General features: G+C 42.2%; 1 protein-coding gene across 2 annotated transcripts in view; it reads left to right on the top strand.

Moving 5' to 3' along the window:
- Nucleotides 1-23,487, top strand: part of Unc79 (unc-79 homolog, NALCN channel complex subunit) — a 188,028-nt gene that overhangs the window by 69,981 nt on the left and 94,560 nt on the right. The window contains exons 15-24 of one of the 2 annotated variants that reach the window (XM_052185184.1): nt 1,169-1,390; nt 6,105-6,332; nt 10,791-10,932; nt 15,098-15,177; nt 15,269-15,417; nt 19,057-19,214; nt 19,682-19,863; nt 20,945-21,146; nt 21,748-21,927; nt 23,371-23,436. In XM_052185184.1, coding sequence (XP_052041144.1) covers nt 1,169-1,390; nt 6,105-6,332; nt 10,791-10,932; nt 15,098-15,177; nt 15,269-15,417; nt 19,057-19,214; nt 19,682-19,863; nt 20,945-21,146; nt 21,748-21,927; nt 23,371-23,436 — 1,609 coding nt within the window. The remainder of the gene's footprint in view (nt 1-1,168; nt 1,391-6,104; nt 6,333-10,790; nt 10,933-15,097; nt 15,178-15,268; nt 15,418-19,056; nt 19,215-19,681; nt 19,864-20,944; nt 21,147-21,747; nt 21,928-23,370; nt 23,437-23,487) is intronic. The other variant, XM_052185185.1, reaches the window with a different exon arrangement.

Below are 23,487 nucleotides of genomic sequence, written 5' to 3'. Positions count from 1 at the left end.
TAAAGAGGGGTCATTGCTCTTTTGTCTGATAGGAACCATCAGCCCACCTTGTTTTCTTTTTTTTTGCAACACAAAGGTTGTGTAACAAGCCTAGGGTGTATGGTACTTTACTCTGTGTAGTGTTCATAATGAGCAATATCACAGAGTTGTAAGAGCCCCTTATCCTCATTTTTACAATTGCTCAACCTTAGATCCTGGGGCGTGATGCCATCAACATCCATTCTGATTCATAAGGGGTGATCTTTCTTACCTGTTACTGGATAAGATTTGTGATGCTTCTTGTTCACTCGAATGGTCCTTAGGAGATAAAATAGTTGTTGAGCATGATACACAGACACACCAGATAGGGCTCCACCACAGAATTTATAAGTAAAAGGGGGAGGTTTCACTGGGGACTCTGTGGGCAGAGTAATGACAACTGTTAAAGGCACAAGGACACTGAAGCACCCACCGTGAGTGACAGCTCCGTGGAAGCCACTGTCCTTGCAGGGCTGAAGGATAAGGAATTCTAGCAAGCACCCTGAGCTGGAACTCCATAAGGTGGCTGACTAAGGTCACCCTAGAGTGATGGCTTCAGACGCATTGCAGAGCAGGCAAAGGTGGCAAGAACTATCCTTACTCTTGCCTCTGCTGCCCTGGTTTTCTTCTGGTGCAGATTAGCAAAGCACAGTTGAGCTTGGGCAGGCACGCGGGAGAGAGCCAGTGTGGTAGGTCCATCATATCGCTTCTCATGGAAGTTTGGCTATTATAATCCCAGGGGCCATTCTAAAATCCTTCCAACCTAGAGATCTACATTTATAATTCTAGAAATTATCTTAAAATATTTTACTTGCCAATTTCTCATTTTCAACTTGTTTTCGGTAATGTTAGCCACCGAGGTTTATTAGTACAACGTTTGATGGAAGGGATGATAGCAGACACCTCCGTTGCTCAGGGTTCTAACTCATTTCTGGGCACAGCTAAGAGGAAAATGTGAATGTTTTCTACCTTCTTTACAAATTTTGTGGGGTTCTATCATGTCAAGTACAAATACCCGTGGGAAGCTGGTCCCACAACAGGAGATGCCTTCCCTGGGGTTTTCAGATACCTCAGCTAGAGGTCTCAGACACCTAGAACCTTTGTTGCCTTCCTGAGGTCATTTCGCATTTGCTGATGTGTTTTCTTCCAGGTGAGTGTCGCCTCTGACCCTGGTCGACGAGGTCAGCACAATACGTTGAGTCCGTTTCATAGCCCTTTCCAGAGCCCGTTCCGGAGTCCCATGCGTAGTCCGTTCCGTAGCCCCTTCAAGAACTTTGGACACCCAGGAGGAAGGACTATTGATTTTGATTGTGAAGATGATGACATGAATCTAAATTGTTTCATCCTCATGTTTGACCTTCTCCTAAAGCAGGTAGCGGAAGCATGAGATTCCTTTAGTTCACAGATGGGGCATACGAGGACCCCTGCCACGTGATCCTGTCTGGTGGGCGGGTCTCTTTGCTCTCACTGGCATGGGCGGGCGCCATCACTTAAGACTGTTGCAAACTCCTTGGGAATCTCCTAAAGAGTCTAAAATGACATGTGTGACCGGCTGCAGTATTGTTGACGTGTGAAAATGGACCTGGATTTTAGAAATATTGTTCTAGTTGAATAAATTGGATGAAAGAACTGGTTACTGCTGTTGTTGGGAAGATCACTGTATGCTTTTATTGTGATGAGGATAATTTAGGTGTATTTTATGAACTGATTTCTGAAGGGAACTTTAAAACTTGAAAAGGCTCTGATAAGGAAAATATTTCCTTATAATTTAAACATTTGAAATTATTTTGGATTCACAGTAAATTACAAGAATTGCACAGAGAATCCCTAAGCACTCTGCTCTAAGTTTTCAAATGTCCATGACTCCTGTTTTCTTAATGAATTGTTCTGAGAGTAAGTTGTAAACATGTTTCTATCTCTAGCACTTCAGAGTGTATTTTTAAATTACACTTTCTTAGATAGCCACTGTATGGTTGCTAAAATCAGAAAGTATCATCTAACTTACTGAAATTTTTATTTTAGAATTGGTATAAGCATCGCGTTTATAGCCAAAGAAAAGATAAACTTAGCAAATTTAAATTTAAAATTTTTATATATTTATTTATATATTTATTTATTTGCTGGTTTGTTTTTTATTTGTGTGTATGTGTATTTATGTACATGGGAGTTTTGCCTGCATGTATGTTTGTGTACTATGGGCATGTCTGGTTCCCATGGAAACCAAAATGGGGCATTAGATTCCCTAGGACTGAAGTTACAGATAGTTCTGAGCCACCCCGTATTGGGGTCAAACCTGGGTCCTCTGGAAGTTAAAAGCCAGTGCTCTTAACCATCAAGCCATTTTTCTAGTCCCCCTAACCTGTTTTTTATTTTAGAATAATCCAAGATTATTTAATGTAATTATTTGTCCTAGTTTATAGTCTGTCTTTCTGTTTTTCTGTCTGTCTGTCTGTCTCTGAAATATGGTCTAACTACATGGCTCTGTTTGGCTTAATACTCATGTAGACCAGGGTGACCTTGAACTTGCAGCAATCCTTCTGTCTCATTCTCTGAAGTGTTGGCTTTATAGGCAGATGCCATTGTATTTGTTGAGATGTGAACTTTTTCATCCCTGTGAAGCTGCTGATTGTTCTTAGGGCTTCGTGCAATGCTAGGCAGGCACTGCACCACTGAGTTGTGTCAACAGCCTTCCAGTCATTGTATAGATCAGTCCCTCAGTCACTGTGTAGAACAGTCCTTCAGTCATTGTATAGATCAGTCCCTCAGTCACTGTGTAGAACAGTCCTTCTGTCATTGTATAGATCAGTCCCTCAGTCATTGTGTAGAACAATTCCTCAGTCTCTGTGTAGAACAGTCCCTCAATCATTGTCTAGAACAGTCCCTCAATCATTGTCTAGAATAGTCCCTCAGTCATTGTATAGATCAGTTCCTCAGTCACTGTGTGGAACAGTCCCTCAGTCATTGTCTAGAACATTCCTTCAGTCATTGCCTAGAACAGCCTCTCAGTTGTTGTCTAGAACAGTCATTCCCTCAATCATTGTAGTTCCTCAGTCTTTGTTTAGAACAGTCCCTCAGTCATTGTCTAGAACAGTCCCTCAGTCATTGTCTACAACAGTCCCTCAGTCATTGTCTAGAACAGTCCCTCAGTCATTGTCTAGAACAGTCCCTCAGTCATTGTCTAGAACAGTCCCTCAGTCATTGTCTAGAACAGTCCCTCAGTCATTGTCTAGAACAGTCCCTCAGTCTTTGTTCAGAACAGTCCCTCAGTCATTGTCTAGAACAGTCACGCAGTCATTGTCTAGAACAGTCCCTCAGTCATTGTCTACAACAGTCCCTCAGTCATTGTCTACAACAGTCCCTCAGTCATTGTCTACAACAGTCCCTCAGTCATTGTCTAGAACAGTCCCTCAGTCATTGTCTAGAACAGTCCCTCAGTCTTTGTTCAGAACAGTCCCTCAGTCATTGTCTAGAACAGTCACGCAGTCATTGTCTAGAACAGTCCCTCAGTCATTGTCTAGAACAGTCCCTCAGTCATTGTCTAGAACAGTCCCTCAGTCATTGTCTAGAACAGTCCCTCAGTCTTTGTTCAGAACAGTCCCTCAGTCATTGTCTAGAACAGTCCCTCAGTCATTGTCTAGAACAGTCCCTCAGTCATTGTCTACAACAGTCCCTCAGTCATTGTCTAGAACAGTCACGCAGTCATTATCTAGAACAGTCCCTCAGTCATTGTCTAGAACAGTCCCTCAGTCATTGTCTACAACAGTCCCTCAGTCATTGTCTAGAACAGTCCCTCAGTCATTGTCTAGAACAGTCCCTCAGTCTTTGTTCAGAACAGTCCCTCAGTCATTGTCTAGAACAGTCCCTCAGTCATTGTCTAGAACAGTCCCTCAGTCATTGTCTAGAACAGTCCCTCAGTCATTGTCTACAACAGTCCCTCAGTCATTGACTAGAACAGTCACGCAGTCATTGTCTAGAACAGTCCCTCAGTCATTGTCTAGAACAGTCACACAGTCATTTTCATTCTTTCCAGATGATTTCTTTTTGAGATTATAGTCCAGTTATTTTATAAGGCATATTTTAAACAAAGTTTGTTTTATTTTTTTACCAATTGATTTGAGTCACACAATTATTTTGGGGCAGGAAGTTCACAGTGTGATATTCTATTTTCTCTAGTTATTGTGCCAGGCAGCAGGGGCTGGAGAGATGGCTCAGCGCTTAGTAGCACTTGCTGCTTTTCCAGAGGACCTGATAGGTTCCTGGCACCCACATTAGGCTGATTACAACTGCTTATAACTCTAGCTGCCCTCTTAAGGGCTCCAGGAGCACCTGTTCTCACACTGCATGCCCCAACCCTGGCACATATACACATAACTAAACACTTAAAAAAGTAGAGTTACAGGAGGCATAGCGTTGGCTAACATGATCTCTGCCAGTTTCTCTACTAGAACGTATAATGATGCATTGGACACCCCCAAGCTCCCAGGCTCAGCACCTGCAGAACCAAACACAACCAAAACACAGACAGTTGGGAATAATAGCATCTTTGTGAACATGCACAGACTTATCTTCTCCTTACATAAACCATGCAGCGTATCAGCTATTTATACAACAGTCACGTTGTGTTAGGTGTTACAAATATTATAGAGATGATTTAAAGCTTGTGAGATGTACATATATATCTCATTTACAGATAGTATTGTATATAAACCCTGTGTCATTTCCTATAAGAGGCTTGAACACCCACAGATTTTGGTGTTCAGTCTCCCTAAGATGCCAAGGGAGGGCTCCACTTTACCCTCTGTAATTAGTATGCAATCTGCCCAATTTCTTGTTTCTTATCAGACTCCCAACTATGGGTTTCCGCCTGCTGGATGGCTCATGCCTTAATTAATTACTATTACAATGGCTTGCAAGTTATAATATTCCAAGTCTATCTTTTTTTTTTTTCCTGTACTTGCTGGCGTGTAGTGTCCCACAAGAGGAGCCGTAGTTCCTTCTCTACTGTATATGTGCTGTTCACCTGGTTGTCCCTATACCTGTGGCTCATGTAATCTGCTGCCATGATTATTTATTCTGCTGCTCAGGCCACACAATGCAAAGGAGTGGGAACTCCTTTAAGCTGACTCTAAGTTCTTTTCTGTTTGTTTATTTATATTTTGAGACAGGGTCTCTCTCTCCCTCTCTCTCTCTCTCTCTCTCCCTCTCTCTCTCTTTCTCTCTCTGTTTTTTTAAAGATTGATTTTATTTTATATATGTGAGTACACTGTAGCTGCCTTCAGACACACCAGAAGAAGACATCAGATTCCATTACAGATGACTGTGAGCCACCATGTGGTTGCTGGGAATTGAACTCAGGCCCTCTGGAAGAGCACTAAGTGCTCTTAACCACTGAGCCATCTCTCCACCCTCCAGACAGGCTTTCTCTTATGTAGCCTTGGCTATCCTAATTTGTTCTGCAGACCAGGCTGCCCTCAAACGTACAGAGATCTGTTTGCCTCTGCTTCCTGCGTGGTGGGATTAAAGGCATTTGCCACCATTGTCTGGCCTGCCTCTATGTTCTTCTAACACATCCACTCCTTTCTCTGTCTCATTTGTGGGATCAGTACTTGAACCCCAAGCTTTGCTCACATGAAGGCATCCATTGAGCTATCCCCAGCCTCCCACACTCCTTTAAAATCTGGAAGCATGAGATTTTTTTTCCAGACCCTTATTTGTCTCAACTCTGAGATTAGCCACTTTTCCAGGGAACCCTGGTTCCTTTTGTTGGATAACAGTACTTAGAAACTAAGATCTGGACAGTAGGTGAGACAACATGTTTTAAATGTGTAAAATCACAGAGTGATAAGTTTTAAAAGAATATCTTTTAATGTCTCATGATTTTAAGGATAATCTGTGTACTTTATCTTGTACTTATATTAGTTTTAGACAGATGCTAGAAAACAGTGTGACTTTTAAGCCTGTATTGTTTCAAATAATTTAGTTACTAACAAGTACCATGGCAACACAATGCTGGATAAAGGACCGAACTCTGTCTTCTTTTTCTTCCTTCCTCTCTCCTTCTCTATGTTCTTTTCTGTGTCTTTCAGATGGAGTTACAAGATGACGGCATCACGATGGGTTTAGAGCACAGTTTGTCAAAGGACATTATTTCTATCATAAACAATGTCTTCCAGGCCCCCTGGGGGGGCTCCCACAGCTGCCAGAAGGACAAAAAGGCAACGGAGTGTAACCTGTGTCAGTCCAGCATCCTCTGCTACCAGCTCGCCTGTGAGCTCCTGGAGAGACTAGCTCCCAAAGAAGAAAGCCGGCTGGTGGTAAGCAGCTGAGGAAATGATGACTGTGGCTAACAAAGTCGGTGTAGTGTGTGTGTGTGTGTGTGTCTCTGTGTGTGTGTGTGTCTCTGTGTGTGTGTGTGTATGTGTCTGTGTGTGTGTATCTTGTGTGTCTGTGTATCTATATGTGTGTCTGTTTCTGTATGTCTGTGTGTGTGTTTCTGTATGTGTGTGTCTTTGTGTCTGTATATGTGTCTATGTTTGTCTGTGTGTCTCTGTGTGTGTGTTTCTGTGTGTGTCTGTGTATCTATATGTGTGTGTTTCTGTGTGTGTGTCTTTGTGTCTGTATATGTGTCTGTGTTTGTGTGTGTGTGTGTGTGTGTGTGTGTAGGGATGGTCGGTATTTACCTGTTATCTAGGATAGGAGCCATAGGCTACAGAATGCTTGCAGGTGGCTTGAGGGGAGTGATAGCAGTTCCACTCATGGAGTTTCCATGGACAAGGAACATTTCTGGTATCCCTAAAAGATTTTTCTCACTAGACTACTTTTATGAAGTTTAAATAATAATGAGCACAGTACATTATGCAATTAAATATTAAGTAGATTATGTTTAGATACCGATTTAAGGAACTCACCGACTTTACCGACAGTGAAGAAAACACACTTCCTTTTCTGGCTACATTCATGCTTTGCTTTCAGGGAAAATCATGTAAAGAGTTGACAGTGGCTGTTCGCCACACTTCAGTGACTCCTGCTTTAGCTGTTTTCTAGATAGCATATCTGAAGGGATATATATAATATCAAAATACTCTCCAGTCATCGGAGACAGATGAAATCGAATTATCCAAGCTGCCACATGTCTTCTTCTGTTTCTTTACCAATTGTTTAGGGTCAAAAGTTATTTCTCTAAAAAATCCAACACTTTCTGAAGTCTCACATAAAGCAATAAAGTATGCCTTCAGTTGTAGTCTGTAGACCTGATCTGTTTTAATATAATATGATATCTTTTAACCCAGCCATCAGATACTTATCGTAGAAATGCATCCCCCACCCATAGTTCCCACTCACTCCTGCCCACTGTCTGTCACTCTGAGCTCAGGTGTTTGAGATCCCGCAGGCAAAGTGAGAATAGGTCATATTTGCTTGCTTATAGTGCCTCGTTTATCACTACAACATAATGTTTACCAGGTTCATTCTTGTCAACTTGTCAGCATATGATAAAAATTTAATTGAAAAAACAACCAAACCAAACCAAAATAAAACCAGCCACAGTAACAGATGGTGAGGAAATACAAATTGGAAGCCAAGAAATCTTGGGTCTGTTTGGAGGTATAGCTCAGTGGTAGTGTCTGCCCAGCATGCACAAAACCCCGAGTTCTAACCCAGCAGTGAAAAACAAACCAACAAACCAAAACAACAGCAAAGCCAAGGGTCTAATTGGAAGCACACTTGAGTCAAAGGAAAACCACAAGGCAGCGCAATGAGCATTATATATAGCAAGTCTGTGGGGGACAGAGGAGGGACCTTGAGACTATCGCTATGATGTGAAGGGACCAGGAGTCTTTTGAGGAAGATGAGCCCTGAATTTATACCTGCAGTGAAGCCGGTGACAAGAAAATGGTGGAAAAAGAGTTCAGACTGAGGGAATTTCCGCCCAAATTATAGGTGGATATTAATTTGTCAATGGACAAGCTCTAATCATCTCTTAATGGGCCTGTCTGGTCCCATTTCTGTGTCACACCGAGCACAATCCCAACAGGCCCTACAGGGAACACACTAGCATGCACCCTGAATGCCCAGGCAGAGTGGCCATGCACAAACGTTGGATCTCATTCTTAAGAGAAAGATTGGAAAGACATAAATGCCTTGATTTACGACGTACTCTAATTCTGGGGGAAAACAACTAATAAGAGGGGGAAAGAAAGGATGAGGAGACCAAAGGTAAATCCTCAGAGGGCCAGAAATGTGAGAGAAAAATGGAGGGGAGGTCATGACAAAGAAAGCCAGGCACCCAGGTGCCAACAGTAGGGAAGACAGCACCTCACATTCTGAGGAGGGCAAAGAGAGGGAACTGTGCCCAGAGAATTCTGCAACTGCAGGGTCCTTTGCACCCCTGGGGAGTGTGGTAACCAAGGCAGAGTCTAGTAGGTGCAAACAACTGTCAACTGAGGAAATGTCTACATGAATCCTCAGCATGTCTTTGGGGGATGAACTGTGAGGGAAAGAGGCTGCATCGGGTGGCACCATGCTGAGTTCAGCTGAGTTCGTAGCTGGTTTGCAGTCACCTAAGACAAAGAAGGAAATCAAGTGTAAAAAAAAAAAAGAGCCTGAGGGACCCCAAACAATCCTCACATCTTAAGCATCTCACATCCTTACATTTGGAGGTGAAGCTAAGGATTCTGAAATTCGACTGGGAGAGAAGCAAGAAAGATGTCTGTCCTGGAACATGGCCTCCACTGCCTGTTCTCCATCACCTTCAGTCTCCCATGCCTTCCCTGGGGCAAGCGGAGGAAACAGGCAGGACAGGCTGGTGGGAGGCTTCTGCTAGTTTCCAAGGCAGGCGATGCCAGTCCTGTCACAGTACCATCCTTGTGGATTACAGATGCTTGCAGACAAATCCTTAAACAGCGGGTAACTGTCTATATAAAACTCAGCTTACAATATGACTGGCTGACTTGTTTGTAGATGGCCTAGGACTGGAGCCAGCCTCGATAAACCTGTGAAGCTGGCAAAGGTTTCTTTTCTTTTCTTTTTCTTTTTTTCAGAGACCTTGATCGAGTTCATTTTCTCTGCCAGCTAAAGAATTAAAGGGCAGAGAAATTCTTCAGTGCAGTAACAGCAGGGGAAATCTCAGATATAGCAGACAGAACAGGCAGTTATAGAAAGGCTTCTATTAGAGGTGAGGGAACACACACACACACACACACACACACTCACACACACATAGAGACACACACACAGAGACAGAGACAGAGAGACAGAGACAGACAGAGACAGAGACAGAGACCTGAGATGGGAGGGAAGGAGGGAGAGTGGGAGGGAGGGAGGGAGGGAGGGAGGGAAGGAGGAAGGAAGGGAGGAGGGAAAGAGATCATAGACATACACAGATAAGGCAGAGGAGGGCTTGTGAGGGCTGGAGTGTTATTTTTTTTAAAGGGTCATTGAGGGATCCTCCTCTCCTAATATAGATTTAGTCAGTCTGAACAAAGTCAGGAAAGCTGATGGCCCAAAACTCATAACCGTGTCCTGATCAGGCCTTGAACATGTGCCACTGCTCCACAGCAGGGGGCCCTCCTGCAGGCAAAGAAGCAAAGAAGTGCTCCGAACCTTTAGGTCTTTGTCTCTGGTCAGGAGTCGGAGGACGAAGACAAACGTTTCCCATTTCCATGATCCCTTGAGGCCCACTTTCTGACTCTGCTTATCACGTCTGTCTGACTCCTAGTCCCTACCCGCCATCAGCCATGGTTTTAGCACCACTTTCTTTCTGGTGTCTTTTATCCCAACTGTCTTTGTCTTGTTTGAACTGGTTGTCAAATAATTTTCTTAAAATTTTTTTGGTTAAAGTATTAGCCAGGAAGATATTTTTCAGACAGGATATTTAAAGATAAAACTAGGGAAGAAAAAAATAAAATAGTCAGAGATGAAATGCTTAAATAATAGCCCACCCTGCTTTTTGAGCTAGGGTCTTGGTATGTAGTCTAGGCTGTCCTTGAACTCTGGTTTACCAGCCTCTGCCTCCTGAGTGAAGGTCCCAATGCACTCTTAAAAAGAGAATTTTCTCATTGCTTCCTGTTTTTGTAGTTTGCTTTGCATGTGTAAATGTACTTTACATCTCTATATATGAATGACCCTGGCAAGTGCACAACATTGTGCCACCAGTCGCCAGGACTTCTAAATACCACCTGCCCATCTCTCTGTCCCTCCCTCCTACTATCCATTTTGAAGACTTAGACTACCGATGCTGTGTGAGTGATTGCCTACAGTGATCATGCCCTCCAGGTTCCTCTGAGGTGTAGCACACATCAGCATCTCCCTCCAAAAACTGAGTAACAAGTCCATGGTGTGGATACACATTTTGTTAATCCATCTATTGATACAGATTTGAGTTTACCCTTCACTCCCCTTAATTCACATGCTTCATGTTCCAGCAACTTCTTGCTCCCAAAACACTGCGTCTGAAGTCATTGCCTCCTAAATAAATTGGGAGTGGGATTCTCACCTCTGGGACTAAAGAAAGGCAGGGGAGCAGTCTAAGAAGATCAGTGTTTTCCATGTTTTATTTTCCTGTATCTATTTCAAATGAAAGCAAATGTTTCATCAACCGCCAATGCACATCTCTCAATAGAATGGCTGTGTGTGGGGGTGCATGCCCTTCCGAGGCACAGGACCTCTGCCTCTTAGCTAGCACAAGGTTGAGTAGATCAGGTTGATCCATCTCTGTTGATGGAAACCAAACTATTCTTTGCAGCCCCTCACACAGATGCTTGTATTTGTTGCAGGAGCCCACAGACAGCCTTGAAGATAGCCTCCTTTCTTCCAGACCAGAGTTCATTCTAGGCACTGAGGGAGAGGAGGAGGAGAACCCAGCAGCCAAACATGGAGAGAATCCAGGCAACCGTACAGTGCCCTCAGAACATGCTGGTAGGTGAACTTGGCTGATGGGAAGTGGTGTGTGTATGTGTGTGTGTGTGTGTGTGTGTGTGTGTGTGTTTGTGTGTGTGTGTACACTTTCCAGTTTATACAACTTCATACCCAAGTAGCAATTTGGACAAGCTCGGTGCTTCCTTAGGATAGACTGAACAGATAAAGAGTTTCCCACCACATTAGGAAGTGAACAGTTTTATCATGGCACCAGGAAAATGGCATTCACGGAGTCTCTTCCTGGCAGCAGTATCTTGTTATTAATCATTATTAGTTATTACCTAATTATTGGGACCTGGTAGTATAAGAAGGCTAAGGTGAATTTTATATAGTGTTTACATATGTGCAGAAGAGATTGAGAATAGCTGAGGTAGAGTGTACTGACAGCCTTAATAGCCACTTGAGGCACATGGTCAAAGCCAGTGCTTTTGGATAGAGGCAACAGTACTTGCTTCCACACAGTTTATCTGCATCCTCGGAGATTGGCCAAGACCCCAGACAGATGCTCCTTGCCTAACTGTGCTCCAGGGATGCTCATCACTTTTGGTTGGAAAGATTTTAAAAGACTATTGACGTGTGAACTGAGGGTACCAGGATGGCAGGCAGACTCAGGATCATTCCCTGACTTCCTCCCAGTCAGACAGAGTTCAGAAAGTTCAGATGTTCCTTCAGGCCTGTGGAAAGCCACATTCCTAGATCTGAGCAGTGATACTCTGGGGGCTTGTACAGGACCTGGGACAAATTTGGGAAGCCTTAAGAATCTTTTACTCCTATTGTCTCAGACTGTCTTGCTCCCGGGAAGTTCACTCTAGAACCAGGAAGCGTGGGCTTTGTCCTTTTGGTGAACAGCAAACATTCTTAGGGGACTATTTTCCGTGGTTCCTGGTACCGACACCATCCCTACACAATCCTTGGTATAGCCTACTGCTTCTGTGGGGATGGGAGGACACTATGAATGGGTAATAGACTGAAGGTCTGGCTTACACTGTCTAACTCTATTGGAAATTAGAGCTAGAAGGAGGGGATGTGTTTCATTGGCTCTGTAGTAGTAAAGGCTCCATGTTACTTCCTCTGTTAGTTCCTCCACGGCGGTGGTAATTGGTGGGAAAATGAAGGCGAATGAGGAAGTCCCCCCCCCCCAGCTTCCACCAGAGAGCTCTGCCTTCCATCTTCATATGTTGGAGTTATAAATAAGATTGTCTTTAACAGAGTATCCTTCATAGAACAAAGCTGATATGTGCTGATCTAATTCAGCCTTCTCTCTTTGTCAATGAAAAGCCCAATCCCAGATGGGCCAGGTGACTTGCCTATGGTCCAGTGGCTCATATAATTCATTTATAATGAACACTCTATCTCTACAGAAAGAAAATGAGCAAGACTCTAGCCTCTAACTCTGATTCTGGGTATATGGTGGACAGGGCCCGAAAATTGGGAGATTAAATGCTGTATATATATAGTTAGTAGGGACAGGAACTGGAACCCGGGCCTCCTGGTTTCTTAGGACTCATGAGCTTTGGGGCTACAGTTGCTGGTTTATATGGCTGGAGCTGTTTCTGTTAAGCTCTATACCCAAGGGAAGCAAGGACTTCACTGAGGATCTGACAGCTTACATTCTTCCTAGGTAAATATTTTTATTTGACAGCACCCAACTCAAGTAACTATCACTCCCTTTGTTGTTTTTGAGCTAGAGTCTCACTTTGTAGTCCAGACCGAACTGGAACACAACATATATCGAAACTTTGGCTTTGAATTTGCATTAATTTTCTTGCCTTAGATTCTTAGTCCATTGGTTCTAGAACACATCTCCTCCTTCTTTATAAATGCCCCAGTCCCTGATATAAAATGACATATATTAATGATACATAATTGACCATAACTTATACATATCCTCTCATTTATTTTAACCTGTTCTGAGGTTACATATAATATTTAATTTTATGTTGAAGTATTATGATTATGATTTATGCTTGAACCAAGGTCCTTGTGCATGCTGCCCAAGTACTCTATCCCTGAGTCACTCTAAATCCTTGTATTGTTCATAGAATAATGACCTAAAAGAAAACATTCTCTGTGTGTCCTCAGAGCAGATGCAGCCTGGCTCTCCAGCGAGCCTTGCTTCATTGATTCCACAGATGTAGAAACCATGGTTGCAGAGATCACTTACCTTCTTCCTTATGGAGTTGGCACAAATTCTACCTTTTAAAATACTTGCTCCATTCTCCCCTTTCTCGGGTCCCACATCAAGGTTCCAGGCACAGCCTCAGCCTGATTTCCTCCGTTTGTCTTTTGCTTTCTTATAAATCTCTTATGAATTATAAACTCACTCTTGAGTATGCATCTAATGTCTGCCTGTGGAAAGCTAAGGCAGGAGGATCTTGCTTTTCTGGAGGGTTCTGGGCTGTTCTGGAGTAGGTTGTTAGATTCTTATATAAAAGACAGAATACAGCACACTCTCCGGTGATAGTCTCCTAGACCAGTGTTCCATGCCACTCAGAAACTGGTGTTGCTTCTGCTCTGTGACATTCAGTGGTGAACCTGGGTGTTGCACCAATTGGCTCTGTGACTTCCACACCCTTTACATGTGTCCTCTTCCTGAATTTTGCAGGAAGTTGTATTTTGTTTTTTACAGATACCAGCTATATCTATCACCAAAACTATGTCCACTTTCACATTAGCCAGTATAGAGTTTGGTGCTGATAACTGTGTAAAATGCCTTTGAGAGGAATATTCTCAGGAAATGGACCGATCCTCAGGTATTGACCACGAGGATTTGGCTGCCATTGTCTCTGATCCCAGGAATTGCCACAGCCTTAATAATGGGCACATTATTTTGCCATTTCTTTGCGGCAGTTTTAAAAAATATAATATTTTATTAATTGTTTGGAAATTTTTTACCATGTATTTTGATCATATTCATCCCCACTCCTCTCTAACTCCTCCTTAACTCCTCCCAAACTCACCCCAACCTCCCCATTCCTCCAGCTTTTAAAAATAGCCCACAGACTCCAGTTTATGCTGGTTATGCATTCATATGTATAAAGCCATTCACTGGAGCAAGGTACACCTACAAAGGACCACACTCTTTACTGAAAATTGACTCTCCCTATCCCTGAAGCCATTAAATGTCAAAAGCTTCTTAGTTGGGGGAGGGTCTTGAGATTCTGTCTTCCCTCTCTGTTATAATGTAACACCAGGGGAGGGTTCTTGAGACTGTCTTCCTTCTCTGCTATAATGTAACACTAGTTTTCTTAACTGGTTAACTTTTGAGGTCTCTCTAGCAAACTTGTATATATCCTGTGGTGTTGTTCCACAGTGGAGGCAGAGCTTGAAGAACCTCACAAGAAGAGACATCCATAAGTGGGGTTTTCATTTGAAACATTCATCTCATTCAAAATGCCTAATTTTTCAGTTGACATTACAGCTTTGGCTTAGATGCTAATCAAGCCACACCTCTCTCTTCCATCCCCGCTTATCTCCTTTCATGGAGGCATGCCTTGCCAGCACCACATCCCTTCATCCACAGCAGCACAAGCTGAGGCTAAGGTGGGTCAGGCAGCCAAAAACAAGGAGATAACTCTACAATGAAAAAAGGGGGCTGAGAATCTTTTTTAATTTTATGTATACGGATATGTGCTTCCATGCATATATATGTGCATCACCTACATGCCTGGCACCATGGATCTCCCAGAACTGGAGTTACAGACTTTGTGAGATGCCTTGTAGGTACTGGGAATTGAACCCGACTCCTCTAGAGGAGTGCCCAGCACTCCTAACCACTGAGTCATTTCTCCAGCCCCAAGGCTGAGATTTTAAATTTAGAAGACTTTCTCTATTTCCTCATAGAAGGGCACAGGCTAAGTTGTTTGTTTGTTGTTTCTGTTTTTGTTCTTTTGTTTTTATACAGCATCTCCCTATGTAGTTCTGGCTGTCCTGGAACTCACTATGTAGACCAGGCTGGCTTTGAACTCACAGAGTACTGGGATTAAAGGTGTGCACCACCATGCCCAGTTGGCACATAGCAGTATGCAAATGGAAGCATTCTACAAACATGTCATGCGTTTTGTACCTCTTCACCCTCTCTGGTTTCATGATATTGATGAACTGATGAATGCTGGGGTAGGGGGAAAGGAGCTGAGTTAACCTTTGTGTAATCATTTTTCCTTAGCAATAAAGAATGACACGGAAAGAAAATTTTGCTACCAACAGCTTCCAGTTACATTGAGACTAATATATACCATTTTCCAGGTAGATTTTTCTGAAATATTTAAATATTGGGTTTGGGTTTGGAGCTATTTGCTGTTTTGGAGAATGTGGTGATTATGTGTTCTTTGCATAGGAAATGGCGAAGTTTGAAGAGCCAGACATTCTTTTTAATATGCTCAATTGCCTAAAGATCCTCTGTCTGCATGGGGAGTGTCTGTACACTGCGAGGAAAGACCATCCTCAATTTTTAGCCTACATTCAGGACCACATGTTGATTGCAAGGTATGGACCGTGAACATTTTTGTTTGCAATCTATGTTCAATTGTAAGATTTAAAGTGAGAGTAAGACCTATTCTGTTTCATTTGATTTTTCTCTCCCAGACCAGTAATTTGATAAAGAAACTTCCTCCCTTCCTCTTTTCCTTTCCTTTCTGATTTTGTTTTTGGGGTAGGGTTCCGCTTTGTATTCCTAGCTTGCCTAGAACTCACAGAGATTCACCTGCCTTGCCTCCTGAGTGCTGGGATTAAAGGCGTGCACCGCTACACACAGCTTTAGTTTTCTTTCTTTTATTTTCTATGTACACGAAGATAGTAGTGTTTGCTTACTAGGTTCTGTTGGGCCAGACACATAAAGTAAGGATTGTTCTGTGCTTTTTGATTGTTAGGTGAATTAAGACTATACTAGACCCTAGGAAAATGGCAGGGTTGAGTAATGTCGCCAAGTGTGGTATTTCTAAGATGGCAATCTCCCCATCACTCCAACTTAAGACGGTTATTAACTTGATTCTGTCCTCACATTCAGGATTTAAGGAAGAAAATTATTTTTGCTTAATATTTTAATTGATTATTTGGAAATTTCTCATTTTGACATTATAAAACCCAATCACATTAGTGTTCCAATCCTCCCAGGTCTGCTCCCTGACACTTGTGACCTCCCCCTGACAAGAAAGAAGAAGTAGGAGGAGGGGGAGAGGGAGGGTAGGGGTAAGGGTAGGATGGCTGGAGTGGGAGGGGGAGGGGCAAAGGACAGGATGGGGTGGAAGAAGAAAGAAAAACATCAAGTCCGATTTTTGTTGCCCATATGCTCACTCGAACATGGTCAAACTCCCAGTGGCCCAGTCCTCCCCCACCCCACCCTCATCCCCACCAGAAGCCCTCAGCTGTGGAGAACTATATGTGAACGGTAAGACAGCAATTTTACTCAAACTAGAAACCCCGTTGGGTGCTGCCTCTCTTGCTTTTTAGAAATAGGCATTTTGAGGATAGTAATAAAACAGTGCCCTAGGTTTATGATGCTGTCTTTCTGAGCACCTTCAAATAACTACTATAGTCTTCCTGGAGGCAAGCCAGAAAAAAAGATCATTTTATATTTTAAGAGTACAGTCTGATCCTTAGGAAAGGCTTGTTCGTGAGTCGTAGCAAAAGCAAGTCAAGGGTCTCCTTGGTTATTTTGTTAATTTATTTATTCATTCAACAAATATAATGTCTTGAATATGTTTTTAAAACCACAGTACTGTTCTAGATACTTTGGGGATTTTTTTAAAAATCTACTCTAGGAAGGGGTAAATAATAAATAAAAGAGTGATCAATATTTTATTGTTTAATTTTGCATTCAAGAGCATTCAGAGGATCAAGGGCTTGTATAAGCACGGGGACCTTAGCGTGGCTCGCCAGTTATCCGAATAAAAGCCATTTATAACTCCAATATTCTAGGAAGCAGGAACAAACCAATTTTGTGGGCTTATTGGCCAGTCAGTCTAGATAAAACCATGAATTCCAGGCATATGGAGAAATCCTATCTCAAGAAAGGGAACGGAAAGTAATAGAGGAAAACACTAAAGACAACAACAACACACACACACACACACTTGGACACACACAAATACACATACACACAAACACATTTACACACACATGTGCACACATGCACAGACACACATTTACATGGCTACACATACACACATGCACATACACAGGCACACACATGCAAACATACAAACTTACATGCCCACGCATTTACACATGCATGCACACAGACACAGCACATGTGCCTGCATCATGCATTGGCTTAGTTTTGAGGCTGAAGGAAGGGGACAGCCCTGATACCAATCTCCAGATAATAAACTAGAGTAAGATCTTGGGGAAGCGAAGACATAATTTTGGGCTGTATGTACACAAGTCACTAATAGTCTGGTGTCATATGGTAAGTGACTGTTCTGCACAGGTCACAGGTAGACATAACCATTCTGGACCAATGATTAAAACAGGGTTCAGCGGCAGGTACATTTGAATCGCCATTTATGGGAATGGATTTTGATAAAAATGTAATATTGGTAGGAATTTTTGGAAAGCAGGAATATCAAGGACAAGGAGATGGAGTTGCCAGAAAAGTGGCTAGAGAAGTAGGGGGTCTTGTATCTCTCTTCAATGACAGATGGGGACCCATGAAAAGTAGTAAAAGAAACTGAACAGAGTTGGCACTGGGCTTTAATAGAAGAATTTAAAGAAAAGACGGAACCCTGGGAACCACACACATTCAAAGGAACGCGTGGGAGCATGCCTCTGGGGCTCAGGGACTGTGAAGATGTCACACAGAACAGCTTTTCTATGAAAAGTCTGTTTGTAAAGGAAAAGAAACAGGCCAGGGTGGGGATGTCAAGGTCTTGGGTGTGGTGGTAAAGGGAAGTCTGCATAGATTTATGGTCAGTGGGGAGGTTCAGCTGGAAGACTCCAGAGAAGAGAGCTGTGGAGCCAAGAGTTAAAGGCCAGGCTCAGTCAGCAGAGTATAAATAAGAATAAAGGGCAGTGTGGAGAAGAGAAGGGAGGCTGACAGGAAAGATAGACTGGGGAGTAAAGAGAAGGGTGTTAAGGGGAATGTAATAGAAGATTTAAGCCTTAAGGAGTGTGTGTGTCGATGACCTCTCCAGAGGGACAAGGACATGGAAGAAAGCATATAACATGCAACTGGAGGGAAACAGCAGGGAGTCAGCAAGAAATTACAGAACTGCTGCTTCTTCAGAGCCCTGCCAGAGGAGCTAACCTAGTTTTAGAGAGTCGTTTCAAAGTTTGGGTTTCCTTTTGTCGAATGCGTAGGGTCTCAGAAGTGAAGACATTGGTTAGGGGACATACTAAATATCAGGTTTCTCCTCTTCCTTCTCCCGTTTCCTCCAGCCTCCCGCCATTATCTCAGTTCCATCTTAGTTTGTTAGATCAGACTAAATATTGACTTCTTCCTGCACAAGCTATGTCTGGGAGGTGGGTCCCTGGGCACTCTCTTATTGGTATAATCTTTCAATCATGAAGTTTGTAAAGGAGAGACCCCTGTCTCCCTGAGTCCATACCATGATCTGACAGCTTGAAGTCTGGATCATCTGCCTACTCGCTCACAGGTTAATCACTGTTCAGGACAGTGAGGTGCGCTGGTAAATGTGAATTGTGCTCATCCTTAGGATAGGAAAAGTGGGAGACCTTGGGTGACAGCCTTGTCAGGTTTTAGAGAGGCTGTAATTAGCAGACAAAGAGGTATTCTTTGCCATTCAAAGGAGATAGCCAAAGTAAACAATGATGCTTTCCAGTTATTCATATAAGAAACATTATTAAAACCATTTAGCACACTATCATCTTCACATAACTGTTACTTTTGTATATTATTTAATTCATTTACATAGCTGAATTTATGCATGGAATTAAATCTTTATATTTAAATATGTTTTTCAATTTTGTTACATAAAAGTAATTTCTTCAGAAGACATTAATAAATCAAAACTTAAATGCTTCTTGGAGGATTATAATTTCATGGACGGACGCGCTTTCACCCAGAGTATTCTACCAGCACCTACTGTCCACACTATTAAGTTACTAGTACAGGCTACTGAAGAGGCGGTGATGACGGTAATGCCTCTGCTGTTCTTGATTTCCCAGCCTCTGGAGAGTCGTCAAGTCTGAGTTCTCTCAGCTGTCTTCACTGGCAGTTCCTCTCCTTCTTCATGCTCTGTCCCTTCCTCATGGTGCTGACATATTCTGGACAATCATAAATGGCAATTTCAACAGCAAAGACTGGAAGATGAGGTTTGAAGCAGGTACTTCTATCTTAATTAAAAAATCCTCTGGTTTACAAGGTAAACCAGATGTCCAGCTTTGAAATGTATGTTTGGCTATCATTGTTGATATTTAAATTTTCCATGTAGGAGCCCCAAGTTAACTTGTTTATAGGGTTCAGTTCTCATGAGGCTTAAATCCATGTTAATACAGAGCCAGTGAGATGGATCAATGGGGGTGAAGGCACTTGTCTCCCAGGCAGAAGACCCGAGTCTAGTCCTCCGGAACCATAATGGTGGAAGGAGAGATCCAACTCCCATAGTTGTTTTCTGGTCTCCTCATATGCTCTATGCTACATGCATGCCCCACCTACAAGTAAATGAAATAAATAAACATAAATAAATAAATAAAATAACTGAGATAATATTTTAAATGAATAAGTGTGAAATGTTTATAACATGTTAATAAATGCATGTATACCTTTTGTCCTCTCTATTTTATATTGCAGTGGAAAAAGTAGCTGTTATTTGTAGGTTTTTGGATATTCACTCGGTGACTAAAAACCACCTGCTGAAGTACTCTCTGGCACATGCCTTCTGCTGCTTTCTGACAGCTGTGGAGGATGTCAATCCTGCAGTGGCCACCAGAGCAGGTCTCCTGCTTGACACCATAAAGAGGCCAGCACTGCAGGTGATGGGGAAAGGGTGTTATAAGCCCTACAGATTGTCTTTCAACAATACCACCAACAGTTGACTTTGTCATGTGTCTTTTTAACCATGTTATATCAAAATACCACAAACAGGGTACCTTAGAAAGCCATAGGAATTTATGTAGTATGATTCTGGAGTCTGGGAGGTTCATGGTCAAGGGGCTTGTAGATTCAGTGTCTGCTCAGGGCCCACTTTTATGGTTCATAGTTGATGCCTTTAACCATGCTTGGGCCCATGTCTAAGGACAAGACTCCTATTTGTGAGAATTCTGTCCACGTGGTTTTGTCCTCTCCCAAAGACTCACCTTCTAATACTGTCACTTAAATTATTGAGTTTCAGGGTGGTGAACTTTTTAGGGGAGTGGATATAAATATTCAGATTACAGTACTATGCAAACTAATGATTTTAGTGATTGTAACAGCAGAGGTCTGTGTGTTTTAAAATGTGTGCTTTTAAGTTATAATGAAAGCAAGAAGAGACATGACTTACCCCAAACTCTTCCTGTTGTACAGTGGGGGAACAACCCAGAACTCATTTCCCTCATGTGCCCTAAAATGTAGTTTGGGGGTTAATGAGGTTAACACAGTAGATATGGGTACCTGAGGCACAAATTTGAGGACCTGAGTTCAAGTTCTCAAACCTACTGCTAGAGGAGAGAATGGGCTTCCAAAAGTTGTCTCTGGCCTCCACATATGCTGTGGGATGAGCATATATGTGTACACGGGTGCATGCACACACCATAATAAAACATAGTATAATGTTGAGTGTATGTTTCTCAGTGTAAACTACAGACATTTTAAAAAGATGTACTGTTATTTTGATTAAGTGGATATTATTTAATATTTAGAAAACAAATGACATACATTTAGCTCCCATTTTTTGATCAACATTGAAGAAGTATTATGAATTAAGAGAAACTTGCTTGTATATTTTTTTCCCTTCCAATATTTGTGATCAGAAAGATTCCAATGGAATAATTTTGCTGTGTGGACAGTGCCTTGTTCCATTGACTGCCCGGGGTATTGTCTCTTAGATGCTTGTGTCTGATCCCTCTTTTCCAGGGTCTTTGTCTTTGCCTTGACTTCCAGTTCGACACTGTGGTGAAAGACCGACCCACCATCCTGAGCAAGCTTTTACTCTTGCATTTTCTCAAGCAAGATATTCCTGCTTTGAGCTGGGAGTTCTTTGTCAACAGATTTGAGACACTTTCTTTGGAAGCTCAGCTGCATTTAGATTGTAACAAAGAATTTCCTTTCCCTACAAGTAAGTAAGGCACAAGCTGTGCAGAAAATGGTCCCAGCTAAGGCACTCGGCATGTAACTTGTTCCACACATGGAAGGGTGAATTGATGTACACAGTTCATTAGCTCCTGAATGCTTATGTTGCTAATCCGTAGATTTAAACACCTCACAGCATCTGGGACCTGAGTTTTCCTCCCTTTCAGGAGGACATGTAGTAACCATCTGCAACTGTTTTCTTTACCTAGCACCCAGTTGCTAATGTCTGTGAGGAGTTTTATGAGATACATTTGTCCTGTGCAAACTCCTTTCTGTTTATTGTTTAGTCGCTTATGGTTTTACATTCATGAGGAAAAAGTAACAAAATTAGAAAGTCAAAGCTCATGATTTAAACAGTGGTAGTCATGACAGACAGCAATCGTGATTTTTTTAAGGATAGACATGCCATGCCAAGGAGGGAGGTAGAGGACTCACGTCATGGTCATAGAGGGAGACGGAGGACTGATGTATGCATGGAAGATATCTTCTTATCCCAAAACTATACTCATATGGATTATTTCAAAATGGCTGTATCATGTGGCCAGCCAAGGAAAAGAATGATAGTGTCTTTAATTCCTTTTGTGAAGCCATCACTGCTGTGAGGACCAATGTTGCCAACCTCAGCGATGCTGCCTTGTGGAAGATCAAGAGAGCACGTTTTGCAAGAAACCGACAGAAGAGTGTGCGGTCCCTGAGAGACAGTGTGAAAGGACCCGCCGAATCCAAGAGGGCGCTCTCCCTCCCCGAGACCCTGACCTCCAAAATCCGTTGAGTATCTTTCCTCTTCATCTTGTGACATCTGTTTAGTGTCTTTCTGGAACTGATGTGTCTTGCTGAGTGTTCACAGAGAGCAGCACAGTTAGCAAACTGAGCCCATCTGCCAAATTTGGTCCTCAGAGTCCCCGGGCATGGGTGGCTTCCTCTCATTAGTGGGTGCAGTAAAATCCTGACTTGTTCTATCAGTATTTCTGAAATGTAGAAGGCTGCAAACCCACCAACGCTTGGCACGAAGCTTAGAGATGTTTACTTTTGAGAGCTAGACTATAACAGTGTGCACAGCAGCCTGGGAGCCAAAGTGCTTTCTCAATGAGACTGAGACAACAAAAGTCATGCAGCTAAAGGGATAACGTTCACACATTGAATGATTGTCATTTCACGAGTGCTAGGAACAACCACATAACCCCCCCAGGAAGAAACAAAACCAGTAAAAATAGTGGCTTTTGAACAGGAAGAATCAGACTTTCCTGAAGAGAAGTTAGATTCCTATTCAACTTCAGATAACTTATAAACGGAAATATGATAGGTTGTCAATTTTGCAAAACCACACACATTTATTTTATAAATGTCTTTATACTATATTTTTCAAAGAGAGCGAGTTTCCTTAAATAACCAAATGCCTAGTAAATATAAATACTCGTATTTAACATCAGCACGTAAGGGGCAAATAATAAAGCCTGCAGAACCCAATCATGGAATGAATGGATGAATGAGAATATTTAAATGAGTTACTGAATGAATGAGTATATTTAAATAATTTAATCTTACATACCACTCGTGCAATCCATCAGTTAACACTTAAGCACACTTCTTCTGTCCGAAGCAGAAAGACTTGCATTTTCATTGGCATTTATTACAGAACAACTTGATATAACATAATCATGTTAATCATAAATATGATTTGATTTTCTTTGCTACATTTTTCTTTTTTTATGACGAGCTCTGAGTATGTGGTATTTTGAACCTTAGAGGAGTCAATGGAAAGCCTTTTATGTAATTAATAGCGTTAGCTTCGCAGGGAGTGAAGTTAATCACGCTGAAGGATGATCCCTACTGGCCCGGGGAGAAGCTGCTATCAGATCCAGGACACCCACCCTAGATTAAACTAACTGCACCTTGGATATGAGTTTTCCAACCTTTTAATACCCTAACTGACAAGCTTGGGGTATTCATTTTATTTATTCTTATTTCTTGATAATTAATTGACACAATCATTTTGATGCTTTTAGAATCGAAAATGATATTAAGAAATTTTTCATAAGATCAGTAGCAAAACGCAAAAATTCTGGAGTAAACATATTTTATGTGATGTTAATTACAAATAAGAAAACTAAGCTTGCTTCTGCTAGCCAGCTCAGTTCAGCACTGAGTATTTTTCTAGGCTCAAGTTGTCTTTAATGCTTATTTCAATAGAGTTGTTGTTGATTTTTAAGCTGTGAGGTTGACCAGGCATGAGCAGTCTGCCCCGGCTCTCGGTGGGACACCTGAACAGACGCCAGGTGGGTACTTCCGACGTTGAAGGGCCATGTTCAAGTGTCTCTATCATAGGT

Source organism: Apodemus sylvaticus, chromosome 6 (genome assembly GCF_947179515.1).
Source record: "Apodemus sylvaticus chromosome 6, mApoSyl1.1, whole genome shotgun sequence".
In the NCBI taxonomy this organism is placed as follows: domain Eukaryota; kingdom Metazoa; phylum Chordata; class Mammalia; order Rodentia; family Muridae; genus Apodemus; species Apodemus sylvaticus.
The sequence above is the reverse complement of the archived record's forward strand: the minus strand, read 5'-3'. Positions and strand labels throughout refer to the sequence as shown.